Genomic DNA, 27504 nt, shown 5'->3' with positions numbered 1-27504 from the left:
CTGTTACTCTCTTTCTTTCTCTCTTCCTCTTCTCCTCTTTAATTCATCTCTTCTTTTCTTTCTTCCCTCTCATCCTACCCCTTTATCCAAAACCCACTGCCGTGTGCTTATATAGCAGGTCAGAGACTAACACACCAATTCTCAGTAATGTACTAATAAAGCTTTCTGATTCTTTGCGGACCCTCTGGCTTCTACCCTTCCTTTCGACCCACGAGCATTTACAAATCTTGGGGTTTTTCCTTCCCCTGAACGGTGGGACGGAGGCGGCGGGGAACCTTTCAGCGCGGCGCCGCTTCCCGCCCGGACGCTGCCGCGAGGGCGCTCCCGCGGCCGCCGTTGCCGGGTAACGGGGGGTGCGGCGGCGAAGGCGGCCCGGCCGGGCCGGGCGGGACGGGGGTCGCGATGCTGGACCCGGACCGCGAGCTGTCCCTCACCATCGCCAGGGTCGTGCAGCGCCTGCAGGGCTCCAGCCTCCACTCACAGCTGGAGCGACAGGCCCGGGTGAGCCCCGACCTGCCGCTGGGCCTCTGCGTTCTCCTCTCTTTCGCGCTCCCCCTCCCCGGCGCTTTGTTCCCGGCTGTCGCCCCCGGCCCCGTCCGTGTGGCCTCCTCCGGGGGGCCCGGGGGCTCCCGGTGCCTCTCCCCTTCTCCTCTCCCTCCCACCCCGGCGGGGCCGAACGGTTTGTTTGGCTTCTGGAGCCGTGTTTACGGTGTCTCCCTTTGGGATCGAAGGATTTCGCAGGGAATATGAAGACTATCCCTCTGAAATCTCACTGCTTCAAATATAGGTCCTGAAACGAATTGCTTTTTTAGTCTTCCATTTGGAAAGCTTTAAATGCTCCCCCCCCCTCCCCCGCTCCCCTAGTGCCCCTGAGGAAATGAGGATTAGGTGAAAGGAACTGAAAATAAAAAAACACGCATGAAAGTACATTTTATTAGCTGGGAAGACAGTTGCCTTTTTAGCTTATCTGCACTTGAAACCAGATTTTCATATTTCAGCTAAATTTAATTTAGGATGTTTCAGATTAAAATTGCATCAGTTTTCACGATCTTAATAACATAGTTGTGGTGCTATAGTAATTATTGTACATTACTGAAATATTTTGGATTGGGTTCTGTAAAATTTTGTGGATTTCTTTTTTTTTTTTTTTGGTAAACGTTGCTTAAAATTGTACCCTTTTTAAAAATCTGCCTTAGTTTTGTTTTGTTTTTAAATGAAATATGATTTTCCTCTTTGAATGTTCCTAAAGCTTTCCAGAGCAAGTGACCTCACTGTGTTTAAATTTGCTGATTTGGTCCCTAAATGCTTTTATAAATGTGTCTCTGCTTTGCTCCTGTTGGCTGTGCTCTCTGAGTATGTGAGTGAGCAAATGTGTGTGACCTGAGGGGGTCTGGAATTACAGAGGAATTTAGGGGTTGGGTTCTACTGAGTGTTGGGGAATTCAGCATCCCAAGTAGCCTTACAAGAGTGGAGAGGAGTGGAGAGGCAAGTTCAAGACCTTGTCCTCAGTACAGGCAGTGAACAGGGCTCTCTTTTAACGACTCTGCTACTGCTTAAATAAAACCTGTTTGAACTCACTGCTGCACACAGTCTTTTATCCCTGACCTGGCTTCACTGTCATTTGGTCCTTAGAAAGTTTGTTTTGAGACTGGGAGAAGCTTGGTGTAGTCAGGACTTGGTGGGGTGTTTAAGTGCTGCTGGTGGGTGACTTTTATAAAGCCATTTTGGACACTGGGGACCTGGGCAGTGTCTTTCCATGGTGGTGGGTGGTGTCTGAAAGGGCAATGAAGTGCCTAAATCCCTCCCTGACCCGATAGCATATCAATTTACTCAATACAAGCAGAACCTCTGCATAATCAAAGCATTAAGGTAACCTATAAAATAAATAAAACGCAGTGTAATGGCCACAGTTAAACCTATCACGGTAGCTTTGCAGAGCACTGTTTTATAAATGCCTTGTAAAGAAGAAGAAAAAGTATTTTGATAGGTCAGAAGATCATTCCAGTCACATGAGGAAAGAAAACAAATAAATAAGGGGACAGGAAATAAACAAATATTCAAGTTGATTCTGAAGAGTAGGTGTTATTTGTTTGAAGAGTTTGTTATAGAAGGTTAAATCAGAACTATAGTTCAGTGTAGTGATCTGAAAGACTGGAAAGTTTATGTATACAATAACTAGGAGATTACTCAAATTTCCTTTTGGAGCTTGCAGTTTAAATTAGGAGGGCCAAAAGTACACCGTGTTTGTCAGGAACCTGTATGTTCTCCCTGATACAGACTTTTTTAATAATGACCTTGCATGCATTTAAGTTTGTTCATGCACAGAAGATTTGTTTTATTTATAGTGCCTGGATGGTTGCATTATTGCTGTTCTATGCAGGTGCAAAGGCCATATCAGTGGGTCCCTTCTCTCTTGTCCATCCCTTTGCAGCTGCACAGAATTAAAAAGCTTTCTAAATTTTTCTGAATTTTGCTTCTCTCTCTATGAAATCAATGCTTGATTTCCCTCCCATTACAGAGGGTATTTCTGAAGTTGCATTGTTAGATATGAAACCTTTGCTGTTGCTGTGCATCACACCTGAGCTCCGTTTTATTGATAGGATTGCGATGGGGTTTTTTGTCTGCTGGTTAACAATGCTTGGTCTGCACCAGCTGCAGGTTTGATCTACAGGTGGTCCCTTTCTAGGCAATTTTAAGCTGTTTTGGGAGACATATACTGTATTTTGAGAAGTCTTTTGAAGCACTGCATCAGAATGAAACTTAATTCTTTTGGATCTTTATACTGCAGTTATATTTTACAAATATTTCTCTTCATCTGTTAGAGTGAAAAATGACTTTGCTGGTATTTGCTCCTCAGAAATATTTACCATCTTTGGAAACATGTATCAGAATGGATAATAAGGTCCATTATAATATTGCCTGAAATTTTGAGAGGTCATGTAGTCTCACAAGTAGTATTTAACTATTAACAAAAATGTTTTGTATGTTTTGTAAATTCATCTCTTCTTCTATTGTCTAGGAAGGAGAGCTTGAAATGAACAGTTTCATTCACAAGTTAATAGAATTTTTGGGGAAAACACAATATATCCCACATCATTTGTGAGAGGTGATAGAGTAGCCCTGTGGTTATGAACTGATCACACTGGTGCTATGCTTGACTGTCACTGGGAGCCTGAGCTTGTGTCATGGGCTGTGATACACAATCTCTTGGAAATAACTTGAGCCTGGGCACCAAATGATTTGCTGTCAAGGCTTTACCTCGGGGGATACCAAGATAATCACATTTTTGTCCCAGGGACTGAAGTAGAGGTAGAGTCATATGCTTGCAAGTGATGATTTGTTAAAAAAAAATGTTAGGTTGATTTTAGTAGGTTGAGTTTTGGGATATTGATAATGTTCCTGCAGTTAATGTAGAGAGATTAATGCAGAAAAGAGTGTTAACGTGCCTGTTGTTTGCTTTGGAATTTCTTCTGAGCATGTTTATTAGTGTGTTTGAAAGGAAAGAACCAAGAGCCAAAATATTACATAGTAAATTTTCAACAGGTAGAACTGTGGCTGGGGTTAGTGGGGTAAGGGCAGAGAAATCTCATCCTGGTTTCTCAGGCACAATGTCACTGTGCAAGTTTGTAACCAAATTTGCTTTTGTCTTCATTTTTCTCCTCCCTTTCTGAATTGTTAATGTTTTTAAGGTAAGAATTAAATGTGGTTAGAAAAACTGAGACATGGACATCATCAATGACAAAATGCAGTTTTAAAACAAATTATTTTGTGTAATCTTGCTAGAATTTTGTTTTAGGGAAAATCTGTGTCAGTGAACTGACAGTAAAAGTTGGAACAGCTCAGAGACATGAAAGAAGTGCTACATTTTTAGTACATTTTCGTGTGCAGACAATTCAGGAACATTGTCTTTCATCATGTTTGAAAGAAGCTGGGCTTTATTAATCAATTAATTCATTTTTGTCCCATGAAAACCTCTAATAAAAAATCAGTCTGACTCAGAGTTGCCCAGTACATCTAGTGGCCAGGGGCAAATAATAAGTTAAAAAAGTCGTCAACAAAAGCAATCAACAAACAAAAGCCTCAGAAGTTTATTCCGAAAGAACTTTTCTAAAACAGGAGGTGACAATAAAATGAAAGATAAAGATTCTAAATTATGTTTAAATGCAAGGTAAAGGACTCACAATGCAAGGAGTCCTTCTGGGCATCATCTGTGTCGATGTTCTCAGTTCTCTTTTGTGTAGCTGTGTCTGTAGTGGGACAACTTGATGGAGAACTTGTAGAACAGCTCAATAAGGGCTGTCAAAGTGGGCTGAAGTGGCAGTGTAAGCATAAGAATGAGCCCTGGCACCCCATCCCACCCTACTGTAGCAATTAAGTTTGGGAGTGAGAGTAGATTTTAGGAGGTACCCGAAGGTACGAAGAGGGTGTGGAGAGGAGATGTCATGATCAGAGTCGTTGTCCTGAGGAAAGAACTCTGCCATCATTCTTTGAGCAGACCTGTGATAGAACCAGAGGGGTTTAAAGACAGTATTAATCTAAGTAAGAGCTAAGGGTCTTCACAAGAGTTCAGATGGGGCAGAAGAGAAGAGGAGCTTGCTTTGGAAGCACAATGAGCATTGCAGCTGGAGTAGTGCCCAACTGTGTGCTTCTAAAGGGAGTACAGGTAAACAGATTAATTTCTGTGGAGTGAATGGTTTGCAAGGTATCTGATGATACTATTTTCATTACATTTTTTTCCAACAGTTAAAAAAGAGATTTATACCAATACCAGTTTAAATAAAAGATCAGATTAAGGAGGAGAATGTTTCTGTGCAACGTAGCATTTATTTAATAAAAATTAGCGGAGAAATGTGTAGCCTCATGAGTCATCATATGTAATTAATGGTTCATTTTCATGAACTGTATTTAGCAAAGGACTTATTATCGTCTCCTGACAGAGTTGTACTTTGTTTTAAATGATTCAGCAGTAACATTTGCAGTACAGTGAATTTTAAACGGAGTGTTGTTTACTGTATGTTGAACAGGAATTCAGAAGCAATGCAAGCTTGATTGGTGGAGTATTACTTTTTCAGTAATATGGATTCTATTTTTTGCCTTGTGTGTGTATTTTCTTTTCAGTAATAATTTTATATTCAAATAAACCCTAGAAAATTTAAATAAACATCAAAATTACATTATTAAAATATATCCTATATGTCTTGTAGCACAGTGTAGCATTTGAAGCTGTTTATGCCTCTGTTAGGCTGTTTCAACTGCCAGGTCATTTTTACTTGTATAAGAAAGTTGCCGACACTTCTTCCCTTAGTGTAAGTACTGTAGAAATTTTGAAGGGTTGGAAAACTCTCAATGTAAATCGGGGTTTTACACTTATTGAAATTTGTTTAGTTAGGCTCAGAATGATTACTCTTTCTGTTACAGAAATGTATAAATGAAAATCAAAATCCCTCCCTTGAAGTTACAGATTTTAAATTTTTAGGGAGTGTTTATGTTAAAATTGTTGTGGTTGTACTTGAAGTGGTTTTTACCAAGTCAGCTTGATCCTAATAAAGTCCAGTTATGGCAGAATGGAGTACATAAGGAAAGGTGAATATTTATTAGCTTTCGTTGAATTTACTTCTGCTAAAGTTAGGCTATGTTTGGGAATTATGCTTTATTGTAATTTGGGAAATAATAGCAATAAAAGCAAAAAACATTGTGCCCTTGTGCAAATTCATAATGAACAGTAATAAATGCTTTGAGAGGGTACATGCTTATCTAAACCAAAAAGGCTTTGAAGAGAAATTATAGTGGATAGCCTGTAAAAATATTTAGATTGTGTAAAGTTATTTGCAGAACTGTTTGCAGCAGGATAAAATTATGTGTTCACCTGATGCAGTTCCACATTTCAGTCTAGTTGGATCACTTCTCTGCTGTGTTTATTCTTGTTGAGAAAAGAAATAGTTTAACCCAGGAGTTATGCTGGAACACTTTGTTCTGTCAAGCCTCCTCTTTGTATTATGTTGCTGATCCTCTAGCTATTTTCTTTTATTTCTTTGCATGCTGTGGTTGATGGATCTGTCTCTTGCATGATCAGTGCTGCTCCAACCGTGATGCCATTTCCAAATTTAGATGCTAATTTGCAGATATGTTGATCTCTGTGTTCAGTTGCTCTATGAATCAATTTATTGTGCCCACCAACTTTTTTATCCTGGTGCTGCGCTATCCTTTTGCTTGTTTTCAGCCACATCAGTGTTGAGTGTCTGGATTTTTTTCCATCTTGGCATCCAGGCACAGAGAGTTTACGTTTAGAGTATCACTTGGGGTGGTGACTGCCATCACAGGATACATCACAGCAGAATACTTTGCCAAAATCGAAGGCAAAGATGTACACACAAGATTGCTAGTGGCACCTTAGGCACCAGAAAGTATGGCAAAATTTTGAAAGTCCCAAAACTATCCTGCTCTTCTGTACAGCTGAAGAACAGAGGGTGGCAGGAAGTGCTGTAATGAGAGCTTGTTTTATGAAGGAAGGTCTAACAGCCAGTTGCTTCTTGATTTGCAAGAAATGGACACCCAACACCTGGACCCCAGTGCCCTATCATAAGATTATGCACAATGGTAGTTTTATGGGAAAAGAAACTATTAGGCATTAACATTTATTAAAAATAACTTGTTATTTCTTGCTGAAATGTGCTACATTTGTCCCTGTTTCCTTTCAGGGCGCTGTGTTGGCCTGACTCAGCCTCTGAATATTGTGACTTTTTTCCCTGGTCTGGCTGCCACCCTTTGCCTTCATGGATTGTTCCCCTACATTGCTCACTGCCTGTTACCCTGCTTGTGATGGTCTCCTTATAGTACCAGATATTATTTTTCTTCTAGAAGTAAGATTCTCTTTCATCAAGATGTGTGTATTGAAATTGGAGTCTGTAGTTCTACTGGGTGTGTGCTGCATTTTTATCATGCAGGAAATGAATTCAGTTCATCAGTACAAATCTCATCGAGGTGGGTTTTTTTCCCCAGTAAACCCTAGCCAGGCGTTTTTATCTTGTAAAGTTGTAGTAATGATTTTTATATAAATAAAGTTTTGTCAACATATTTTTCGTTCCACCAAAAACTCAGAGGATGAAAATGCAAATGAGACTTAGGCAGTATGTTGTACCAAGCAGTTTAAAACAAACCAACCCTACCTAAAATATAAACACCTAAATGTGTTTTGCAACATGGTACAGCATCTTATAAGTTAGATCAGTTACTCCACAGGAAAAATAAAATCATGTGGGAGACCTGGTCTAGTAATTTTGGAACATTAGCTCTGCTAAGTCTCCTTTATTCCTCAGTTTAGTTCCCATAAACACATATATAAATTTCAAAGAGGCACCATGCTGTTAAGTTACAGCAAAGCAGTTCTGAAAGATTACCTTTCACTTAGCAAAATGGGTATTTTCCCTGGTTATGTCATATAGAGGCAGGCTGTGTTCTGTGTGAGAGCTGGCTGCAGCCATTAGCTGGACTGTCTGCTGGATCCTCACCTTTCAGCCATCTAATTTCTGATTTGAAAACTGATCAAGAGGGCAGTGAGTCCCTAAGAGTTTCTGTGGCTCTCTTGCTCTGCTTAGCACTTAGGAATATATCGATCCTAATGCAGTAGTGAGCTAAAGGGAAAGAGTAAATTGGAGGAGGCTTTGGCAATTGAATCCTGAATTGGCAAGAGTGGAGACAGAAGTGCCCCTATAATTTGGTGTGGAATTTTCACATTTCTTATATGAAAATTTGTCTCAGTAGGGCATTTTTCAGCCAAGAGAAGGAAATTACACCGGAAAGAGGCTAAAGATAGAAGTTTTGGGAAAATCAGGATTAGTCTAGGAATATTTGCTGCAGCTGCAGAAGGGCTAGGAATGAACGAAATAGAACTTGACTGAATAAATGGGCACCAAGATAACTGGTGGAGTTGATGCACTAATGTAATCCTTGGAACTTTCCCCAAAGTGCTGTCCTGCTTCGTTTTTGACTGCCATCCTGCTGCATGCAAGGGAGTCACAGGTTTTTTGTTCTGCATCTGGGAAACAGGCTCTGTTGGTAACAGCAGTTTACAGGAAAGACCTCTGTTCTTGTGGCCTTACAGGGAAAATTGGAAGTAGTCTGTAGACTGAACTCCTTTATCCCCTCTAATGCAATATGCTGTATCAATTTTCAGAATTTCAAGGAATCTACAGAAAACCCACTGAGAGTTGTCAATTAGACTGTCAGACCTTCCTTAATAAAACAAGATCTCACAGATGTGTGAACAGCAGAGAATTAAAATACTATTCTGATGGCTCTTCTGTCATGTCTCGCACTGTTTACAGTGTCAAGACAATTAACTCACCTTTTAGTGGATTGTACAGAAGCTTTTTTGTGTGTGATTCATCACCTGTCATTGAGTTGTATTTGTGAGGGGCCTTTTGCGTATCTAAAAAGCATGTGTACCAGGCCTGACAGGTAAACAAACACCCTGTGGACCTTGAGATTAAAGTTAGCCATATTTAACCCAGAAGACGAAGTTGAATGTTTACAGAAGGGTGCACAAAAACTTCCAAGGAACAGTACTGCAGATTTGGCCCAGCTTGATGCCCGTTAATTTAATTTAAAATTCCTACAGAAAAGGTACAAACCCACTGCCTTGCAGCAGGAGTATTCCTGTATGAAATACTCCTTGAGACTGTTGCTTAAAGGGGTATTTTTGAGCTGCCCAAGAGCTCCAGTGAAAATCTTAGTTTCCCTGACATTAGCAGTGATCCTTTGCCAGCTTTTGCCATTGTGCTGAATGGAGTATGTGTTTGTCATTTGACATGAGAGTTCTGTAACTCACCACACCTTATGGTCTGCGCTTAGGATGACCTTTCTTTCTCAAAAAGCATGCTTACAGTCTTTTTGCTGTTGCAGTCAATAAACCAAACATAAAAGCCTTCCTTACCTGTAATAGCAAGGGAACTTGAAATAATAGCGGAAGTGCTGGTGCTGTCAGTTTTGGAATTATTGGCCACTCCTCTTTTCAAAATTCATGTAGACCAGCTTTTCCAGCAAGCTGTGCAGCACAGAAACACCCTTTTGCATGTATAAATTGTAAGGCAAATTGTAGGACTGTGGAGTTTTAGTTGTGTATGGTGGACCTAAAGCATGCCATGCAGTCAGCAGTGCTGTTAGGGCTGACAAACTGTACAAGCTGGTGAAAGATTATTTTTAATAGCAGCATAAATTACTGCAATAGAATCAGTAGCTGATAGGCCTACAGGATATTGTTGAGTAGCTTTTGGTAAGAGGTGTCTCACATTTCTGCTTAGATGATGTGGCCATATGCTTCTAACATATGCCTTGAGCTGTCATGGCAGCGGAGTAAGTTGCACACAGATCTCCCAGTGTTATTTTCAGCTTGGCAGCCAGTATTGCTATTTTTTTTTTTTTCTAAACCTCCTGCTTTGTTATCTGACATTAATCAGCTATTGCCACATTCCATGCTCAGAAAATTATGTATTTGTGGTCACTTCACAGAAACTTCTGAGTTTTTACCTGTTGTCCTTTTGCACCCTTGTGGTGTATTTGTTTTCTCTTCTTGGTCTAGCTGTAGAAGAGGGAGATGCTATAGCAGCTAGTCCTGCTGTTGCTGGAAAATCTGCAGCACCATCTGTGTGGTAGTGTCACGGTATGATTATAAAGCTGGTTGGTGCCTAATTGTCTGTGTGGAGTGCATTTCAGTACAAGAGGTCGTATACACCCAGTAGTCACAGCTGCAGTGGGGAATGTTTGGTACACACTTGGCTGTTTTGGTCTGAAAATGACATTTCTTATCTGAAAGAGGTGAACTGTGGGAGAAGTGAGAAATTATAGAATGTTTTCAGTCTGATTCTTTAAGGTAAAATACAGTGAGTGTCTAGTTTTTTACATGTGTATGTGTATATTTATGACCATTTGTGCTAAGTGTGTGGGGTACTTACTCAGAATATTAAGCATATATGTCACTGCATACTCCTGCTCCCTTCTTCTCTCCTTCCCCACGTACAGCTTTTAGAACTGATGTAAAAGACAAAGACATTGAGTGAGAAAAAAGTTGACTGATATTTTTTTTTTGCTGCAATTACCATTGCTCGAGGAAGCAGTTTGTTTTGTGTGTAATCTTAAGCATGTATATGTCCTACTTCATAACTTAAATAATGCAATTTACTTTCTTTAGTCCTTGATAATTATTTATTCATTTTTCATATTAGGTTAGCCTACACAAACCAGAAATTAAGCTGGAATCACTAAAAGAAGATATTAAGGATTTTCTGAAGACATCAGGTTTGTAATACTTCATTGATTCATTTGTGAATAGTATAGTTCTATGTAAGCACATATATGTCATAAGATGAATATAGCACTTGGTGCAGCTGGGTGTCTTGTCACTGAGAGGAGCCAGAAGCAGACATTCAGTGATTCCAGATTATTAAAATAGAGACAGAAGGTTAAAAGAGAAAATGTTCTTGGATTCCATCAGCATTTTGAAAAACATACTATGCAAATAAATGCTTTTATAATTTTATAAGATACTGGAAATTTTTTTAAAGTTCTGAGTGATACGACCGTTCAGTCACTTCTGAAAATGGAGTTACTCTTGAAAATTTTACCTTACTTAAATTTCCCATTTGCATTGGAAGTTGTAGGCTATGTAACTATAATGTGAAGATTTTATGATAAGTGATTTAAAATTTATAATCATCAGGAACTGTGTCTGTTAATATTAATAGATGTTTTAATAAAATGACGTCTTTGAAAAAATAGGATGTAATTTTTTTAACCAAAACTATGTTGTAATTATTTGAACAGCAGATGGAAATGAAGGATGTTCAGTCTTTACACAGGTTTCAGCTTGTAGTTTTCCTGTCTGAATTGGATTAAGGTTTCTTCATCTCTTCCTGTCTGTCTGGTAGGTAGACAGGAACTGAGCACAGACAGAGAACTCCAGTGGCTGCAAAGCAACCTCTGATTCATGTTCTGTTAGTATTAATTCCTGAAGTTGTCTTCTGGTTATTTTTTTTTTTTAACAGGTTGGGAAAAGAAGCTTCAGAATGCTGTTTATAGTGAACTCAACGTGTGAGTTTATTTAGTATTTTTATTTAATGAGCTCTAGTCCCATCCTTTACTTTTGATTCATTTGTATATGTAGGTGTATAATGTGTTACTATAATCTGCAAGATCTGGCATACCAACAGTACCTGCTTCATTTCTGTTTTTAAAGTGTCATTAATTCTTTTTCATCCTAGTGAAAATATTGGACTCAAGTACTATTTAAAGAATGAGTGAAACAAATATCACCAAATCACCAAATTTTTTAGTTACTTTAGTATTTTCTTGCTTTATTTCCAAAGGTACCAACAGTCATAATATAATTCTTCTGTAGATGAGGTAGTTGCTGCAAATGAGTTTTAATTATTTTACTACAGCATTGAACATAGTTGGTGTATTATTATTTTTAAAATTTTTTAAGATATTGGATCTCTAGGCTTACTAGTGTGTACAGTCTTCATCATGCTTGGAATATGGTTATAAACACACTAAAATTGGTCAAGTTTCCTTTTTATTACTGTTCAGCAAACTTTGGATTAGACTTTTGGGAAGCATAAGTTGACTTTACATTCTGGCACATTGGAAAGCTGAATTTCATAACAGATATAGCCTTAAATGCAACTATAAAATAGGAAATGTGTATGGAAATCTATTTGTGCTAACTTAAATAAGCTTTTTAGAGTTACCAATTTGGCACAATGTGTCTTAGTAGTACCCGGGACTTGATTCAGCCAAATGCTTCTGTCTGTCAACAAGGATTCATCTTCATCGTCTTTCCAGGGAAAAATATTTACCTGTATCTAGGGCTAATGCTGATACTTTCTTTGAGTTCATGGAAATAAGCAGCGAAATAATGAAATTAGCCCTGGAAAATTGAAATTAACTAAGAATACCAAGATTTCATGCGCACTGTGGAAAAAGACAAGAAACAGCATTGCTGAAATCTGTTTGTATTGATTCCATTTTACACAAAGGGACACGGTAGTCCAGAATTTATACGCAGCAAGTAAAAGAATGACTTTATCAGTTAAAAATGGGGAAGGTTTCCCAAAAACATGTAACAGGAACTGATTGAATACATGTAAACAAATGAAAATTCAGAAAATTAGAGAACCTATATGTAAATTTTGTTTCCTGAAAGACATTTCAGACATTATAATTAAGCTGGATAAAATGTTTGGCAGTAACACATTGGAAATAATCTGCCCTACTGGAAGATAAATTAGTGTTTTGCTTTGGTTTTTATTTTTTGTTCCAGATTTAATATTTTGGCATAATGCAATTTATGAGTGAAACATTGAGTTTTGCTTAGTCAGCTCCTCAAAGTTCTAATTGCTCTAATTGATGTACATGCTCACTGTTGATTTTTAAAGGATATCCTCCAAAAAATACATTGTCTCTTGAAAAAATGTAATGCCCTGGAGAGTGAGAGTTCCAGGGAATCATAAAGACGATATGATGTGAAGAGAATACACTTTTAAAATACCTGATTAGTAAATGTAATGATTTGATTTTATTTTTAAAATATGTGAAATTATAAGAGATTATTTTTAATATAAGAAAGACTCATGTTGAAATGTTATTAGTTCTTACATATTGTTATATTATTTGTATCCATAGAATGGATGAGGAAAAAATACTTCTAAAAATAATTCATAATTTTGCTCAACATACCCTGTGTTTTTACTAGTGCTCTCATGAAAGAAGTTTATGTTTAGGTTTACAACTACAGGATTAATTAAGCAAAATACTAAATTGTAACATTTAAGGTATACTATATTTTCTTTAAGGTTTCCTTTGCCCTGTCATCCTGCAGCACCGCCTGAGCATATTAAAGAACCTTTAGCCTACATGAGAAAAGCACAGGTTGGTGGTTCAGTTTTATCGTTCATATCAGATCTTCTATTAGTTTATATGAGATTTACTCTGTAGAATGTGTTTGTACAATTTCCAAGGTTCTATACCTTAGGAAAAGAACAGATTTGTAATTGCATCGAAGTTAATGGTAATATTATATATGTGACATTTTACATACATAAAAACCTGCTCAAGTAATTCTCCAACTGTGAAAGAAGTATGATATAGCGGCAGGCGGGTGAAAAATGTAGAATAGACTCAATGTGACTATGTCAATGAGGAGAATTTGGTTTTACTGAGAAGAAGAAAAAGGGTAGCTATAGGTCGTTTCACCTGGGGCTACAAAAACATTTTTTTGAAGAGACACAGGCGGTTTTGCAGTGAAAGATAACAGGCTGCAGAGACAGCGAGATCTTCAGAAAGAAGAGATATATTTAGGACTTAAAAAATGTGAAAGGAAGATGAAAAATGTAGAGCTAAGCAGCTTATGGCATATTGAAGGAGAATAAGAGAAACTGAACTATAAAGATTAAATGAGGATTTTAGGTGTCAGAAAAAAATTTTGCTTCATTGGTTTTATTTTTTGCCAATATATGCCATTTGAAAAAAAATTTAAAAATCCATATAAAAATGTAAAACAAAAAAAAGCTTCAAGAATATGATCTAACCAAAACATCTGAGATAGTATAAAAGTGTATTTAACTCAGCCGTGCCTAGAAATACATTGCAGTATTGTTTTACAAGATATTTGACAAATCATGTTACTTTTGCAATCATACTATTGTTTATTCCAAGAAGTCTTACCTTGCTATCCTAGGTTTCAGTCTTTCGCATTTGGGGACAAAGATTGCATTAACCAGTTTTTCTTGTTCTTGTGTGGTGTGAAAGGTAATGCTACAATTTGCAGCCTGATTAGTGCAAAACCCACAGAGCTGTATCTATGTCTGTTTGTCTAAAGCAGTTTCACTGGTTATTGTTGTACAACAGTGTATGCAATACTTGCAGGAGCCAGTATTTTTAGCTTTATGTAGAAAGGCCTGTTATTTCAGTAGTTTAAAAATGAGGAGAACTCCTGTCTTTGCTAGTTCTAAAACTTGATAGGTCTATTTCCAAGAGTATTAATCATCCATGTCCTGTGGGGTGGGTTAACCCTGGAAGGCAGCTCAGCCGCTCCCTCAACTCCTCCAGTGAAATGGGAGAGAACTGGAAGGGCAAAAGTGAGAAATCCTGTTATAAAGACAGTTTAATTGGCAAAGTAAAAGCTACATGTGCCAACAAAGCAAAATAAGAATACTTTGACTATTTTCCATCGGCAGACAACTTCCAGCCTTTTTATTCAGAGCACAATGCCATAGGTCCGAAATATCCCTGTGCTCACTTGGGGTCATCTGCCCTAGCTGTGTCCCCTCCCAATTTCTTGTGCACCCTCAGCCTCCTTGTTACTGAGGAAGCATTAGGACAGAAAAGGCCTTGAAGCTCTGTATCCTCTTTGCAGCAACAGCTAAAACATTGGTGTGTTATCAACACCCCTTTGGTCCCAACTCCAAAACACGGCACTATACCAACTACTATGAAGAAAATTAACTCTATACCAGCCAAAACCAGTAGATGCTCTTTCAAACTTTTTCTTAAAATACATCTCTTTGAGAAAGACTTGTGAGTCCTTTCCACTGAGAGTTATTGGTATATTATGATAGTTGCAAAATGGTAATAAATACGCAGTTAGGGAACTAACATTATATTTTCTAAAACCCCTGAGATGTGCAAATGCTTGATTTTCAAGATGACGTACTTTTATTACTGTAGATGATGGGTCTGTGAGACCCATTATCTAGGTTTGGGTTTGTTACCTTTTCTTTAAAGAGAAATAAACAATGTGAAAATCTCACAAAGTGTTTGATAATTTTTTTTTCTGAAAATATTTGGAAATGGCTAAAATGCTAATATACAGGTTGCTAACACCTTTTGGGAGAGAAAGAAAAGTGGAAACTTATCAATTTACTCACATAGGTATTGAAAATGTAATTAATGGTTTGAAAGTAGAAGACTGTTTTTGTTTTATTTGTAGATTTTTTTTTCATTTTATATTCTTTTAGCATCATAGCAGCTGGAAAATAATATTTTGGTGCTATCATCAAAATTTGTCCTGGTAGAAAAATGTTGTCCATGTAAGTCATACTCTATTTTTATTAGGCACAGTCACCATTTATGATGCTGTTTCCATTGTTATGAGTTTGTTGACAATTTCTTTATCCTTTTCAATCTTAATTAATTTTGCTCCCCTTCAGAGTTCTGGAAAGAAGGGTAATACTCCCTGAAAACCATCTATGATATCAGTTATCAGAATGACTTTGAATCAGTAATTAAAAATGTATTACTATTTTTCTAGAGAAGATATTAAAAAGTTCACAATTAACCCTTCTTCTCAAACTGGTTCTTTTTCTCATAGGTAGCAGACTGTAGTTTTTCTATTGTTTTCCCTACCTCAAAAGAAAAACAGATTTCTAGTGAAGGAAAGAGCATTAATGGCAGTGAGCAGTAATGCTGTAAGTCATAGACATACAAAATGGTTTGGGTTGGAAGGGACCTTAAAGATCATGGAATTCTCTAGTTCCAATCCCCTGCCATGGGCAGGGACACCTTCTGCTAGATCAGGCTGCTCAAAGCCCCATCCAACCTGGCCTTGAACACTTTCAGGGATGGAGCAGCCACAGCTTACTTCTCTGGGCACCTGTTCCAGTGTCTCACCACCCTCACAGTAAAGAATTTCTTCCTTATATCTCATCTAAACCTACCCTTTCAGTTTAAACCCATTCCCCCTTGTCCTATCACTTGATATCCTTCTGAAAAGTCCCTCTCAAGCTTTCCTATAAGCTCCTTTTGGGTACTGGAAACCATTCAATGATTCTATGAAGCCATTTTCAAATTGCACTGCTGCCTTTCTCAGTTTCTACTATTTTACTGAATGTTATAATTGTAACCATAGCAATCCTGGTGGTGTGTTTTCGTAGCGTTATTTTCTTCATAAAACTAAATCTTGTAAAATGTATTGTTCCCATCAATTCAATTACTTTATGAGTTCTGCCTCTGCCTTTTATTTCAGTCAAGGACAGTGTTTTGTTTCTGCTCACTGCAGGTAACTCTGCTGTCCTGGAGAAGGAAGGATATCTTGCTTGGAGAGGCTGTATAACCCTCACACTTTTTTTTTGTTTTTTCAGGAAAAATAAATTTTCTATAATTTATTTTTTGTGTGTGTGTTAGGGAAGCTGGGAAAAGCGAATTCTAAAAAGTCTGAACAGCATGTGCACAGAACTCAATATCCCACTAGCTCAGAAGGTAATGTAATTTTCTGTTGTCAAACTGACTTTGTTTTTTAAGTTAGGCCTTGTCTTGCACACTTGTAATGTAATGTTCATTTTGCAAATGGTTTTCAAGAGCTGCATGTCTGATATCCAAATAATTTCAGTCCAAAATAATAATATATGAGTATGTCTTGTAATATTTTCTTAAAAGTAGTTATTTAAAATATGTTTGGATAGATAGATATGGAGATTTTATAAACATATATATATATATTTATATATATAGGTAGAGTGGAAATGAATGCATCAGCTCAACTTGAGAGAAAATGAAGGCCATAGGTAGATTTTCCTCTTTGCTGTTGCAGTAATTATCCTCTTGAGGGATATTGCAGCATGTTGGAAAGCTAATTATTGTGTTCATTGCTCTTAAATAGAGTATTTTGTGTGCAAACTCAGCAGTGTGAGTTCTAGCTGTGCAGCTTGCATATGATACAGATGTAGTATGTGTGCCAGAGAAGGCAGTAGTTGAACTGGTGCATTAGGGGAGAGAAAGATACTGGCACATTGCTGATTTTGTTTGTCATTCATTCTGGTCTGTTTTCTTTTGGGTTTTTTAATTAATTTAGAGGCTTAAATTTTAAAGATCATGGAATTAGGGAGCAGTGTTAGAATTTTTTGTTCATTCTCCCAATATATCTCTGTGGTAGATTGGCAGAACCTCAATGGTTCATCATGAGATAAAGGATGCAGCTGTGTTTGTTTTTCATGACTGCCAAGGAAGGAATAAATCCAGCAGCTGTATGGAATGGGCAGTAAATCATCAATAACGTGAAACTAAGTACTAAATAGCATAAAATTAATTAATAAATACCTGAAACTATTTAGTGGTCTCCTTTTTTTTTTTCCTGGAAGTGGAACCTGGGCTTCCTTCAGTAGAATGTACCTTCAGGCTGGGGAAAATTTTTAAGCAAAGAAGCTTGTGTTACAATTTTTAAAGTGTTACATTAATGTATAAATATTTGAAATGGGCATGTTTTTATTCATACTGTTAAAAAAAGAAGAGTTACTTTTTGTGCCTTTCAGAGGCCTGTAAATGAACAGAAAGAACTGCTTAGTAAATGGAATGAAATGGGAACTGATGAGCCAGGTAAGATCAAATAATTGTACATGCATTACATTTTTGTACATAGAAAAGTGGAATGCACATCTTACTTACCAGTCAAAGATTAATCTCTTCAAGGCAAACTGATTTCAATCTGTTTTCTCATTGATAATTTGTCATTATGCATAAATAAGTATTTCATTGTTATTTTGTTCCAAGTTATGGTATACTAGTATTGAATCATCACTGAGAGGTTATGTTAGAATACTCCATAGTCCAGTGCTTTATAAATTTATACAATTAGGACACAGCTCCTCTTAGTGTGTAAACTCAGGCTGATAGAAAGAAAACGTTCAGAACTGTGGATAATTAAGCTCAAACTTTTTCTTGATAAAAATATCTGTTGCACAGAATAGTCAGTGATACACTTTTGGAGAGCAAAACTAATTGCATTGCTAGTCCATATCCAAATTCCTTAAAATAAAGGATTTTCCAAAGGTGGTAGTTTCTATCACAGTGCCACCTGCCCGATGGCAGATAGTTTTCATGGATTGTTTATGACTACTCCCTAGTTTTTGTTTGACAGCAGTATGTGCAATTCAACAGTCTTATCATCATGGCTAGGCTTCGTGAACGAAGATTTGAGAAGGGCTCTACCCACACTTTCTACAATTCAGTTGTGCAGTTCAACAGTCTAAGATGTTAAAAAATACTCTGCTTTTGAATATCCTATCTGATGTCTAGGAATTGTTCAGTCTGTAGACTTAAGAGATTAAGTAAAAGCGACCTGTGACTACTGTTCACTTCACAGAATCATAGAATGTTTTGGGTTGGAAGGGACCTTAAAGAACTGCCCTCCCTCAGTTTACTTGGGGTTTACAAAACCAAGGCACTATCAGTAGCATAATCGTGAGAGAATATGTGGTGGTTGTAGGTGTGATATCTGTGATAGTGTTATTTTGATCTTTGCTCTAATATGTTATTCAGATTGCTAGATTGTGTTATAGATATGGTGTATGTTTTTTTCATATTTTGATTTTAACATATTTCATTGAAATCTCATTTCAGATCTAAGTCTCTTCCGGCCTGTTTATGCACCTAAAGATTTCCTTGAGGTAAGCATTTATGAAACAATACTCGGCCGCTGACTTGTATCTGTTATAGTCTTTTATGTGAAGTGGAAAAAATAATTGATAAGTGTATTTCATACAAGGTGTTGTTTACAGCAAGTGAAATTTGGCATATTTTTTATAACAGTCCATGTTTGGACAAAATGCTGTTGTCCCTTTTCTTTAACTGCAGTTTTAAATTGTACCTGTGATAAACTCTCTTTCTCCAAAGAACAGTCTGGGGCAACCTTTTTCCTCTGAGAGCAATTCTCCAACTGATTTTGTAAATCATTTTACGTTTTAAATTCCAGTACATTAAGCTGATAAATCACAACATGTGAAGCTGACACACTTGGTGGTGGTGGATTGCAGACCTGTATGCAGTTGAAATTGTAGGTCATCTATGAAGACTAAAAAATCAGATATGAAACAAGACTATGTGGAATTTGGAGGCTTTTTCTGTAATCAAACTGAACCATTAAAAGAATGGTGACTGTGGATTTAAACTCAGAAATGACAGTAATATTCATAATTTTGTATGGCTCAAGCACAGAACATCTTAGTAAAACAGAACTTGCTTTACCAGCTATGTTTAGAATAAGCATGGAATAATGGACAGTAAATGACAACAGTGAACTTAATGGTGACACAGTTGGAGATTTTTGGATTAAAATGTGATTGGAAATAAAATTTTTAAAATTGTTGTCTGTATATCCTTTGAGTTATACAGGAAACAAATCATCTAGAGCATGACAACAGTGTAGAATTCTGGAGTTAAAGTGGCCTCCAGATTTAGAGTAAAACTTAGAAGTTTTACTGAATTATGGGTCAGAATTAATGTATTCACATTTCAGTGTGTTTCAGTGCGAATGTAATGGAATGTGCTTTGTAGTAGTAGAGGAGATCATAGTGTTCTGACTTAAGTGTAAATTGTTTCATGGTTATGAATTGTGAATACATTTCTGAATCCAACAATAAACTCTCTATCCTTTTTATGACATTTCTAAAGAGGTCCTTTTGTTCACTTGTCATAAGAATCTTGAAAATGTTTCATTTATTCTGTTTTCCATCACTACACTAACAACCAACTTGTGTTCTTAATCTTGGATCTGTAAACAAATTAATCTTCTTTTTAGCCTTATCCAATGACCCTCACGATCACTCTCTTTTTCCTTTATACTGTTTCCTTTCCAGAGTTTGCAGTTTCTTTAAATTTACAAGTCTTAACAGTGAGGTTATATGGTATTAGAATGCTTACAAGATTGAGAATTATAGAGGTAGGATGTTATTAAAGAATTTCATAGCAGTTGGAAACTTGAAAGAATACTTGCAGTATCAAAATCTATACCATGGAATAACAGTAGTGAAGAGACTTTAAATTCCTTTATAGATCACAGTTATTTATCTTGACATGATTCTGTGTCCTTTAAATTTTATACTTGCTTTAGGTTTTCAATTCTGTAATTACTTTTGTTCTTAAATGAAAGAAGGTATTTAGATATATTGCTATTTAGTAAGAAATTATTTTAGTAATAAGTTATGTAGCACTTTCATTGGAAGCTCCATGAAACGCCAGTGGATAAAATTCTTTCAGAGAAAAGCAATACTGAAGAATATCCTGGATATTGTAGCCATCAGAAATATTCTGTTGGGATTTGAGCAGCTTTGATGAGGAAGTAGATTTTAGTTAAGACATTACTATGTAGCCAGCACTTAATCCCATAAATCAAAAATTATTTCTGCCTTTTTATTTCATATTTTGAGCCTACTTTTCAAAGTAGAATGTGTTTGCTTCCTTAAACGTTTGAATCCTTTTTGATTTTGAAAATATTGAGATATAATTTAATAATTTGGGTCTATATATATAAGTTGGGGCAAAGGGTTTTATGCTGAATTTACTGTTTCTAATACTGGTGATGTTAAGAATTGAGTTCTGAATGTAAGCAAGGAATGACAGAGCTACCATTTTTAAGGTACTGATGAATCTTCGAAACCCAAATTATGAAAATGGAGAACAGCCTAGTTTCAGAAATCATCTGGGGCTAATTCAGGTTCCTTTAAAAGTTAAAGATATTTCAGAATTGGTAAGTATATTTTTTTTTATAAGAGGTTTCTGTAAGAGATGTTTTGCCTTCCTAATGAAAAAGATTTTAAGGAATAAGAGTATTAGTATCATCATGAGTTTCTTCATTTGAAAGTGAAAAACAATCTAAAAATGTAGTTAAAATACAGAGCAAAAAAAAAGTTTTATGAGAAGACATTTTCAATGAAAAATAAAGCATACACAGTAAATTATCTACCAGTAGGGAAGTTTTGATTTTATGTTACACAGGTTTAATTTGTGCCAAAAATACACTTCTGTACATGTTATTCACTTACTCATTTTTTTTCCTGTACAAGAAACTTGAAATATGTACCTTAATTCAAAGTGTTATTTGATGCTGTACAAGATCAGTAATCTGACAATGAATTAGCTTCTGATTTTCTTCTCAAAGTAATTTTAAATCCCTTCATTGTCAGGTTGTAAATGAAAGAAAATGTTTGAGTACTAGTGTATTATAATTAGAAAAAAGGAGAATTCTTCTTAATGCTTTGCTGATGAGACTCTTGGGAATTTTATCCTAGCAGAAAAACTTTCACCTGGGTTGGAAAAGAGCTGGGAATTAGAGATCCTTAACCTGATCTTTCATTCAACACTTTAGTACATCCAGGTGTAAGTCGTAGTTGACATGCAAACTGGGGCTCATAACTAGAACTAGAGTAAGAATTGATGTGAGATTCTTCTCTTTTAAAACCTGACTTCATATTTCATATGCGTTTCATATGCATTTAAAAAAATTTAATTTGGTTTAGAAAAGATTTGCATTAAGCCTTTAAGAAGAAATCTCTAGTGATTTAGAGAATTAAACATTGTTAATTACTTTTTTTTGATTTTGTTTCTTTTCAGAAAGAAGACTTCAGTGAACTTGGCTTAAATATAGGACAGCTGGGTATTGATGATTCAGCACAAGTGCCTCCTGGTAAGCTAATGCTGTGCTTCAGTCATTTAAATAGAACACTAATCAGTAGAATACTTTGCAATTATCAGGTAATTTGTATGCTTTTCTTATAATAAACCATAAATATTTGTTCTGTAACTGTGGTTGTAGTGATTTTCTTAGTAAAATACAATTAATAATAGAAAACATTGCATATATGAAGAGTCAGATTTGGCTAAGATTAAAAATCATTACCAGAAGTTGAAACACCTCAGGATCTAGAGAACCACACTGACTATTTCCAAAAATATAGAAAATATCAATAAATGTTAAGCCAACTAACAGATAGGCATATATGTATGTATAAAAATATATTTTATTTATATATACATACACAGGTATATTTATATTTATAAATATATATTTAATATATACATACAGAAAAATGTATTTTAAATTACTACTGTTAAGAAAATATTACAGGGCATATCCATATGTTAATATTCAGTAGCTTAAATAGTGCATAATTTCTATTGGTTTACCATGGATGCATCTATGCCTGTATAAGAGGTTTTAAAATGGTCTTTCCATATAAAAATGGAAATCACTATAGATTCAGTATTGTTATCACTATTCTTTTTAAATGGAAACTTACCTAATTGAAAATCTAAGTTCATGTAGTATAGGGCTACTTTGATATTTGTGTCCTCCAGACAAGAAATAATCCTGTAGTATTATTTCCTCTTAGATTTTGAAAGAGTACTTTGATGTGGTGCATGTTAATTTTTAGTGATGTTAGCAGTACATATCAACTGAATTTAATGGTGTGTAATAAAAATATAAAATACATCACCAACTGGAGTAGCTTTTATTTTTATTTTATTTTTTGCCATTCTTCTCTGTGTCTTTATTTTCTAGAGTTCTTTGAAAATGAACATGTACGTGTTGGACAGAAAGGTTTGGATCTGTTTTTATCTGTAATAAACTGAGTAGTTAGGAATGTGATTAGTCAATTTGTGTCTTAATTTCCATGTACCTTTTAGAATTTTAAGAATTTAGACAGGCTAACACAAAGCATTGTCAGTAATACCATTGTAGTTTAGATAATACAGTCACTAATACTGTTGTCATTTAGACAGAGACAGAAAAGCAAACATTTGCAGTCTACCAGTAGCTACCAGATAAATAACTCTGCAGATATTTCATTAAAAATGGATTGGGAAGCACAGAGACATAGCTTTTTGGTGATAACTTAACTTATGCTGCTACTGAATTTCATTTAAAAATGAAAATACTGTGGACTCCCATCTCTGCACACAAAGTTCTCATCAGCATAATGGGATTTATGCCTGTGCGTCAGAACAGAGTATTTTAATGACTGTTTGCAATTGCAGAGTATTGCAATACTTTGCCACTCTGGAAAATTCACTCATTTGTCTCTGCATACTGCTTTTTCTGAGAAGGTTCCAGGTTTGTTTTAGTAGGTTAAGAAATAACCTACCCCCCCAAAAAAAAAAAAAAAGAAAGAAAGAAAAAGATAAAAAAAATAATAATTTAATAGCTTAGGTTTGCTTATAGAAGAAACATACAAGGAATACTTGGAATCCTCAATATTTGTTTCTCACTGTCTGTTGTGATTCCTGCTAAACATTAGCACTACAAAGGAAAAAGAGAAAGGATATCATCTCAGAAGCACTCCCTTCCCTCTTTTATGTGTTTCACTAACAAAAGAGTGACCTTCCTGGTGTCTTCTTTTGTGATCATCTTTCTGTCCTTCATTGTAAGTTTTCTAAACAACTCATTAGGTACCACCTCTCTGTTCTTTTCCCATTCTTCCAAATAAATTCCCTTGCTGGACTCCCCGAGCCATCCCTTCAACCCCATATTGTAGTTCTTATTTTTATGTCTTGTCTGTATAGAGCAACCTCTATTACAGAGAATGCCTTAGTTTTTCTGTATGCAAGGACTCAGAATTTTGTAAAAACGTAAGTTAAAAGTCTTGACCATAAACTGAAATCCCAGTTCGTTCAGTGGGAGTCCTGCTGCATGCTCTAATGGGTGTTAGTTATGAGTTTATTTGCCACTGATGTAATGATTTTGCTTTTATATTAGATGTATTGCCAAGTCTGAGGATTTTTCTTTGTTATACTGAGCAAAACTACTTTTTAATATTTTGTCTCAGAAAAAAAAATAGGACAAACACTCATGGACACCAAGATGAATCACATCCAAAGTCTTCCTAAAGTCTTGTGGAGAATGTAGGAATGTTTTTAATTTTTGCTCTTCATTTAGAAACAAAGGATCACAAAACATTTGTGTTAGCACTCCACAGGTTAAACAGAAAACTGGCAAACTGGTCTATTCAGGATTTAAGAGAAGTATTTAAGAGAAGACAAGAAACAATTACATAGATTTTTAATTCCAGACCTCTTCCTTCTAAGTCACATCAGGACAGGTATTGTGAATATTGAATTTACTGAGATTTAGAAAACCAAGTTATTTCATAGAGACTTCAGAAAAATCAGAGGATATGGATTTGGAAACTTCTGAGTACCAGTACAACACCTACCTGATGTCTAGATAATATCGTAGAAATTTCTCCCAGCTCTATTGTAAAAGACATTTTGGGTATGAGGGTGCAGTGAATCACATAGCCTTGGAGGGAAACACTTTTGCCAGATTACAATAGCTAAAGATATATGTCTCTCAAGTGTATAGATTTGAGTAAGGAGTGAGACGGTCTGTCCTACAGTACGTACAGTCCTGTATTCAGTATGAGACCCTTGTGACAGAGCAGCCTGAAGCTTCACAACAATGACGCATCTAAGCACACCTGTCAACAGCAGAATATTTGTTTTATGTCAGTATGAAGGAAAACCAAAATCTTTTGAGAAAGAAGGTCTTTATCCTCCAGAGTACGCATACCACTAATGAGAAGACATGGCAGTTCACTCTGAAATGGAAAGTTGTTGCCCCACAGTTACTTGTGAAGATACTTGTATAGTTGACGTGAAAACAAGGGAGACACAGAAAAGCCAGAATGAGTGAGTGCCAGTCTCTTATTTGAGCTGACATACCACTCATAATTAAACAGGAGTATTTTGTGACTGTGTGTGACTGCTTGTTCTGCGTGATGCCTACTAGCTGCAACTAGCCTTGATATAATCATGGATACATTTGAAGTGCTGTTTTATGACAGAAGGTAGTACAGCCTTGCTTATTAATACCAATGGCCTTGTTTCCCAAGGAACTACTTAATTACATTGTGGTAACCAAACTTTTCGGTGTTTTCCTGTTAGCTAATGCTTCCAGCATGGTAAACCAGTTTTTAAAGTTAAAAATTAAGGTATTTGAAAGAAGTCTTACACTATCTCAATTCTTTACCTGTTTTGTTTCTTCCAGTTTTAGCAGAGGAAGATAGTGCTGCAGCTCAACAATATGTTCGACAGGGATGTCCAACAGCACTCCGAGCTGATCTGTGGGCCCTCATTCTTAATATTTCTAATCAGCCAGAGGTAAGGAACAAAGTGAGAGTAAAAAATGAAGACTAGGTGAGAACACAAAAGTGCAAGTGCATATCTTCTAGTCATCTTCTTCCAGAATAGAAATGCTCTACTGAGTTGTCACAGAAACTGATAAATATTATGATGTAAAAAAACTCTGTGCTGTAGGCTCTTCCCTAGTTTTTTAATAGATATATGAGCAAAATACTGTAGAACAAATTATTCAGTTGAGCTGACTAGCTGCTGAGGTTTTCTTATATGATGCTGACTTTTTCAGAAGGAGGCAAGAAAAAAATCCTGGAAAGAAGACCTCTCTTATTTTTGCCAACTTTTATAAAAAGAAGATGTGTTATAAGTTTTTCCTGGTTGTTTGAACCTTTCATCATATGCATGCACATATTTTATAAATTGCTTCATATATTAGTGCATATAGTGCATGTGTACAATCAAAAACACTTAGAGAGGAGCTGGAAGATGTGGGTTGTTTTCATACTCCCTTGTACAGCAGCAGTTTTTCATAGTGCCTTATAGATGATGCAAGACCTCAACAATTAATTTTGCAGTATCTGAAGCCATGCTGTAGTCAGTATATCTAATATACCTTAAAAAGTTAAATCCCTATTTAAAATATTTGGAGAACTGGGAAAACTTTGATGCAAGGCTTTTATTGCATCAATAAAAAATAACATGCAGATTTTCTGATAAATGTGAGAATTTTGCAGTGTCTCATGTCCTTTGAGGGTGGAGCCATTTTCTTGTGATTCTGGGGGGTTTTATTGGTAACTACATAGTACACTCATAAGATCTTGCCCTTAGAAACAAATGTAAATCTTACTCATTAACATCTTACCTAAGGACTTCAAGTTATTTGGACTGGTATTAAAAGACTAAGTTTATTTGTTTTTGAAAAAATAAAATGGGCTTTTGTTTCTAGTAAATAACATACTAATTTTTTTGTAAAAGATGTTGAAATAATAATAAAATACTATACCTCTTACTTAAGATGCTCAAGACTAGATTTAAGCTGTGATAGTTTGAATTTTATAAGCCTTTATCTTTTTGAAAGCAAAAACATTACAGGTGTGAAATTACTGTTGCTGGTTACATAGCATCTGCTTATATTCGGTTAAATGCTTCATGTTTTAAAAGCATGTTTATCTTAACATGAAAAATGAAATAATTGAATAAAAACCAGGTATTCTGTTTTGGTTACTGAAAGTCAAGATAATAATCAGAAAAATGATAAATTTTTCATCCTATATTCAGTTTAAAGCATGACTTGTTATGGGAAAATACATTTCCTGAAATACACATGGGCAATTTTCTATGGTTGTCTTTTCTAAAGAGAAACAAGTTATGCCTTACTGTTAATGTATTTGTCAGCCAAACTGTTACGTCCTTTTAAAATTCAGGCCTATTTTATGGTTGGTTTTACTATGTGCTTAATATGTGCATGATCTGCTGAATTTCATATCAAACACTTCTTTCCTCTACCTCTTGTGAACAGTTTCTCTGCTGGAGTTGAATTGTGTGGTTGCAGTCATTTCTTGCCTGTTAGATTTCTGATTTGCAGTTTAGGCTACATTACGTTTATTTGCTGTGTGAATTTCTAACTCACGCAAACTGTGAATTTGCTTTCTTTAATGTAAAACGTTATTAGGGTTTGGTATGCTAGCATCCAATATTGTTGTTTGGAAAATTTTATTCAGTAAAGCTCAGCCTCTGTATAAAGCCAATATACAACCAGGCAAGGGATGATAGACAATCCAGCATCATAATCGCAAAACTGATAAACTGTGAGCTCTCTATGCAGGATTATTTAGAAATGCGGAAACACATTGCCTGACAATGAATTGTTTATTAGTTTTCATTTGTAATGGTACATTTTAGAGGAACTGTGTTAAAAGAGCATTTGTAAGGTTGCAAAGACAAACATTGGAAAGGTGAGCAGTGTCACAGTTAATATTGTCTGTGCAAACAATCCAATTTGCTGCATATATATTTTTATCGTATGATCTTGAATCACACAGTCACAATGATTTCCTGTGGGATGTCTGCATCATTGCGTAAAATGGATGGCACACACTTACTGAGAATCTGTTTAATTTTTTTTTTTGTCCTTCTGTTTGGAGTATTTCACGATTATTTGTTCATTGCATGCTATTGAAACAGTGTTTAGAAAAGAATTTGTTCATTATCTGCTGGGCTTTTTCTTTTCCCCTGTATTTTTTTTGAGTTAATAGGTTGCAAATCTTAATTCAGAAAATTCCAATATGCAAAAATTAGTAATGCTTTCCTTTACTTTACAGCTTTTACTGAATGTAGTTTTTGAGGTTTAAAAACTTAATAAATAGGTGAGGGAGCATTATGTATATCTGTGCCTCATCAGAAGAGTTTCTTAGATTAGGATCAGTACCCAAAAGTCCCCATCCAAAAAGCAGAGAATCCAGCAGTATTAATGCACTGTCATCATCTTTGAATGGAGAAGGATGTACTTTACAAGTACATTTCACAGATCTCTGGTAAAAGGAGAAAAAGTTTTGGACCCTTCTCAAGGATTTACCAGGATGGACTTCTTTAACTCTTTTATCTGTT

At 35.9% G+C, this 27504-nt stretch overlaps 1 protein-coding gene across 1 annotated transcript in view; it reads left to right on the top strand.

Moving 5' to 3' along the window:
- Nucleotides 1-364: 364 nt before the first annotated feature.
- TBC1D19 (TBC1 domain family member 19) overlaps nt 365-27504 on the top strand; it is a 44473-nt gene continuing 17333 nt past the window's right edge. The window contains exons 1-11 of the mRNA XM_027897528.1: nt 365-501; nt 10221-10293; nt 11040-11085; nt 12849-12924; nt 16177-16251; nt 17301-17364; nt 18388-18434; nt 20402-20512; nt 21376-21448; nt 22325-22363; nt 24809-24921. Coding sequence (XP_027753329.1) covers nt 403-501; nt 10221-10293; nt 11040-11085; nt 12849-12924; nt 16177-16251; nt 17301-17364; nt 18388-18434; nt 20402-20512; nt 21376-21448; nt 22325-22363; nt 24809-24921 — 816 coding nt within the window. The 5' untranslated portion in view covers nt 365-402. The remainder of the gene's footprint in view (nt 502-10220; nt 10294-11039; nt 11086-12848; nt 12925-16176; nt 16252-17300; nt 17365-18387; nt 18435-20401; nt 20513-21375; nt 21449-22324; nt 22364-24808; nt 24922-27504) is intronic.

Source organism: Empidonax traillii, unplaced genomic scaffold, assembly GCF_003031625.1.
Source record: "Empidonax traillii isolate 1590-97213 ecotype Southwest subspecies unplaced genomic scaffold, ASM303162v1 scaffold545:size423049, whole genome shotgun sequence".
Lineage (NCBI taxonomy): Eukaryota > Metazoa > Chordata > Aves > Passeriformes > Tyrannidae > Empidonax > Empidonax traillii.
Note: the sequence above shows the minus strand (reverse complement) of the source record. Positions and strands in the feature narration are given on the sequence as shown.